Raw genomic sequence first — 3,782 nt, forward strand, 5'->3', positions numbered from 1 at the left:
CATTTCTGCCCATCCCGAACACACTCCAACCATCAAAACCCTGCCAGGACACCTCGTTTTCCTAACCCTAACCCTACCCTGATGCACAGCCGTAACCCTAATAGGGGGTGAAAGTTCCCTTGAAAAGAGGGCGGTTTTGAAATATGCTCCTTGAGGAGCTTTTTCTGCGCATCTCGTCATTTCTGCCCATCCCGAACACATTCCAACCATCAAAACCCTGCCAGGACACCTCGTTTTCCTAACCCTAACCCTACCCTGGTGCACAGCCCTAACCCTAATAGGGGGTGAAAGTTCCCTTGAAAGGAGGGCGGTTTTGAAAAAGCCCTCCTTGACGAGCTTTTTCTGCGCAGCTCATCATTTCTTCCCGTTCTGAACACACTCCAACCATCAAAATCCTGCCAGGACACCTCGTTTTCCTAACCCTAACCCTACCCTGGTACACAGCCCTAACCCTAATATGGGGGTAACGTTCCATTGAAAAGTGGGCTATTCTGATTATGCCCTCCTTGAGGACAGCTGGAAGAGATGTTCACCTCCTTCATGTGACAGTGTTTGAGGTACTTCTAGAGATAGATTGGTTCCCCGCCGAGTCTGCTGTTTTCCAAGCTGAACATGCCCCTTTCTCTCCGTCTCTCCTCGTAGGGCAGAGTTTCCCACCTCAGGTTCATGTTTTTTCCTCTGTCCCCTGTCTAATTTTCTGGATCTTTCCTAAATCTTGGTGCCTGGAACTCAACACCGCATTCTTACTCGTGGGGAGCATAGGGGAACTCCTGCTTCTCATGATGTGGGAGTAGTACTTCTGGTGATGGACAGCAATAGCACCTGCCCTTTTCGCAGCTCCATCGTGTTGTTGGCTGCAGTTCAGCCTGTTGTCCTCAAGTGCTCCATGGTGTTTTTCACTGCTTTTGAGCCACATGTTCCCTTCTTGCACTGACGCATTTGGCTTTTTTTTCCCACGTGAAGGACTTGGCTCATGTTCCCGCTGGGTCTCATTCGGCTGCTTTCAGCCCAGCATTCAGGTTTCTCAGGGTCCAAGCACCTGCTCCGGGCCGGCCTCAGAGGCAAGGCGCCCCCCACCGGTGGCCGCGTCTCGAACACTCCCCTGGGGGATGGGCTCCGCTGCCTGTATTCAGCTTCCTGTAACTGGAGCCGGTTAGTCCACATCCTGCGCTGTGGGGCGACTTCCTCTTTGTGACGGTCCTTCAAGTACTGGCAGTTGCTCCTGCACGGGGTTTGTTTCCAGTCTTTTTGTCTGTTGTTGCCTCCTCCGAACCGTTTTGGTGTGTCAGCATCTTTCTTACGTGGCGCCAGGACTGGATGCCGCACTCCAGCTGGGGCTCAGCTGGCGCCGAGCACGGGGCCTCGCGGGGGCTTCCATTGCCGCCCTGGGAACGAATGTGCTCCGTGCCCGGCAGCCCGCTCAGCTCGTGCACACACAAGGCTGAGGCTCCCTTTATGGGCCGCTCCGTCTCTTTGTTGGTCTTCCTCTGCCTTCAGCTCTCCCCAGCATGACTCTCTTCCCCACCAAGTCTGGCCTTCTTATGCTGGGGCCAAAAGCAAAATGTAGAAACGCAGAAAGCAAGCGAGTCAGAAGGGGCCTCCCAGGCCACCTGGTCTGGCCCCCGGCTCCAGCTGGCTCCACTCATGCCACCCCCCAAAATATGAGAGCCTCCGTTTGTCACATTTGCCTCCAGGGAAGCTCTGGATTGCTCTGCTCCGCAAAGTCCTCCTCAGTCCTGCAAAGACCTCCTCATTCTCCAGGGTGTTTGTGCAGCTTTAGGGACTCCGGTTCCAAAATGTGATGGCTGGGGCCGGCCCTACTTCCACGGCAGGCGCAGCGGCCCCTTGGCCACGCCGCCCCTGAGCGCCCCTCCTCTCGCCCACAGGCTACGGCTACACCACGCCCCTCTCGGACGCGGGCAAGGCCTTCTGCATCTTCTACGCGCTGCTGGGGGTCCCCTTCACCATGCTGGTGCTGACGGCGACCGTGCAGCGCCTCACCAGCACCCTCTCCCCCAGGCCCCTGGAGGCCCTGGCCCTGCGACGGGGCTGCAGCCAGTGGGCCGCCTCCTGCGGGCACCTCGCGCTGCTGGCCCTGGTGGTGCTGGCCGCCTTCTTCCTGGTGCCCGCGGCCGTCTTCAGCACGCTGGAGGAGTCCTGGAGCTACCTGGACGCCTTCTACTTCTGCTTCATCTCCCTCTGCACCATTGGCCTGGGGGACTATGTGCCTGGCGAGCAGCCGGGGCAGCAGCTGCGCCCCCTCTACAAGCTGTCCATCACAGGTAAGCACCACTGTACATGGAGGGAGGCAGTGGGGATGGGTGGAAGGCATGAGGCAGGGGGCCATGAAAGACCCCCAGGGGGCTTGCGCCTGACCTCAGAGGGGGCCCAAGGGCCAGCCTCAGCCTCAGCTTCTTGGCCGGAGCAGCAACATGCCCATCTTTATTTGCAGAGGAAGCCAGGACAGGCCAGGGGGTCAAGGCACGGCAGCCGCATGGCACAGGTTGCGGGATGTGGGGTGCTCTTGGGACCCAGCCTGGGATGTGGGAGAGGAAGGAGCGGCCCTCTGCGTGCCTCCCCCACTCACCCCTCTTCCTCCCCCCAGTTTACCTGCTCCTGGGACTGACGGCCATGCTCCTGCTGCTCCAGACCTTCCACAGGCTGGCCGACCGGCACGGCCTGACTGACCTGGTCCTCCTGCCCCAGGACCCGCCCCATGCTGACCACGAGCGCATCCCGGAGGCCCAGGACCCTCCCTTGGAGCCGGGCCAGTCAGAGGAGGAGCCGGTGCAGCGGAGCTCGGCGGGGCGGGCCACCTACGCCTCCATCGGCAGATAGCCGCAGGCATCCGAGCCGCCTTCTGCACTGCTCCCCACAGCCGGCAAGAGACGCTTCAGGCCACCAGCTGCCCTTGCCTTGGGTGTTTCTCTGTCCCTTGCCAGCCCTGGAGGTTTCCATCCAGCGGGTTGAAGCTTCCTGACCTTTCAGTCACCGGGAGGTCGGGAACGCCCCTTCTCTAGAAGTTGGAGAAGTTCTGGCTCTGAGCCCAAGCAGCTTCTCAGATTTTATGGGGGCTGCTGCTGCTCGTGAGTCTCAGGTTCACCTTTGTCAGAAACTCAGCCTTTCCCTGCTGCCCACCTGCCCTTCCACCTGGCTGGCCAGGTGGGCACCGCGGAGGAATTCGGGAGGCGGCTCCTGTGCCGCCGAGCCTTCGGCTGCCGTGCAGTCCTCTCGGGGGACGGCTGCTTTCCCCACTCCACCCCAGCATCCGCGTGCCATCTTGCGCAGTTAATTTAATACAGTTATGAAAGCGAGCTGTGGATTTCTGTAAAGTTATTGCAAACCGAGACGAGCGTTGCAGGAGAGGTGCGGGGGCCGAAGTCCGCTGCTCTGAGGGGGAATCGGGCTGCACAGAGCAGGCGAAAAGGGGTGGGCCCTACATGACAGCCCCACCCCCCATGGCCCTTAATGTGCCATTTATGCCCGTGCAGAATGAATGGGAACAGCGATGGGCTTGGTTTCTACCCCATGAATGGGCGAGTGGGCTGACGCCCCTCTTCCCGGATCCCCGAACAGCTGCCGGTCCACCTGCCCGGCTCTTCTTCCACATCCGAAGGGGGAACGGACCTCCCCGTGCCAGTCCCCACTCTTCTGGTTGGACACGTGCCCAGGTCCCTGGGGAAGAGGGGCTTGCACCCGCTCTTCCTTCCTTCCCCACCCTCACGCTGCCTCTGCCCCCAGCCTGCCACTCCTCCTGCCTCCCGAACGAATGGTGCAACGCC

General features: G+C 60.2%; 1 protein-coding gene across 1 annotated transcript; it reads left to right on the plus strand.

Annotated features, from left to right (window-relative positions):
• The first annotated feature begins 1,876 nt into the window (after positions 1–1,876).
• On the plus strand, positions 1,877–3,312 carry KCNK6 (potassium two pore domain channel subfamily K member 6). Its single transcript, XM_044425401.1, has 2 exons — positions 1,877–2,282; positions 2,606–3,312. The coding sequence occupies exons 1-2, from the start codon at positions 1,967–1,969 to the stop codon at positions 2,836–2,838; spliced, it is 549 nt and encodes a 182-aa protein (XP_044281336.1). The 5' UTR covers positions 1,877–1,966; the 3' UTR covers positions 2,839–3,312.
• The last annotated feature ends 470 nt before the right edge of the window (positions 3,313–3,782 follow it).

Source organism: Varanus komodoensis, unplaced genomic scaffold (genome assembly GCF_004798865.1).
Source record: "Varanus komodoensis strain SLA01 unplaced genomic scaffold, ASM479886v1 scaffold153, whole genome shotgun sequence".
In the NCBI taxonomy this organism is placed as follows: Eukaryota; Metazoa; Chordata; class Lepidosauria; order Squamata; family Varanidae; genus Varanus; species Varanus komodoensis.

Coding starts and splice junctions, on each gene's coding strand:
- KCNK6 (XM_044425401.1), top strand. CDS start 1,967: ATGCTGGTGCTGACGGCGACCGTGCAGCGCCTCACCAGCACCCTCTCC. Junction 2,283..2,605: donor CTACAAGCTGTCCATCACAG/GTAAGCACCACT, acceptor TCCTCCCCCCAG/TTTACCTGCTCCTGGGACTG.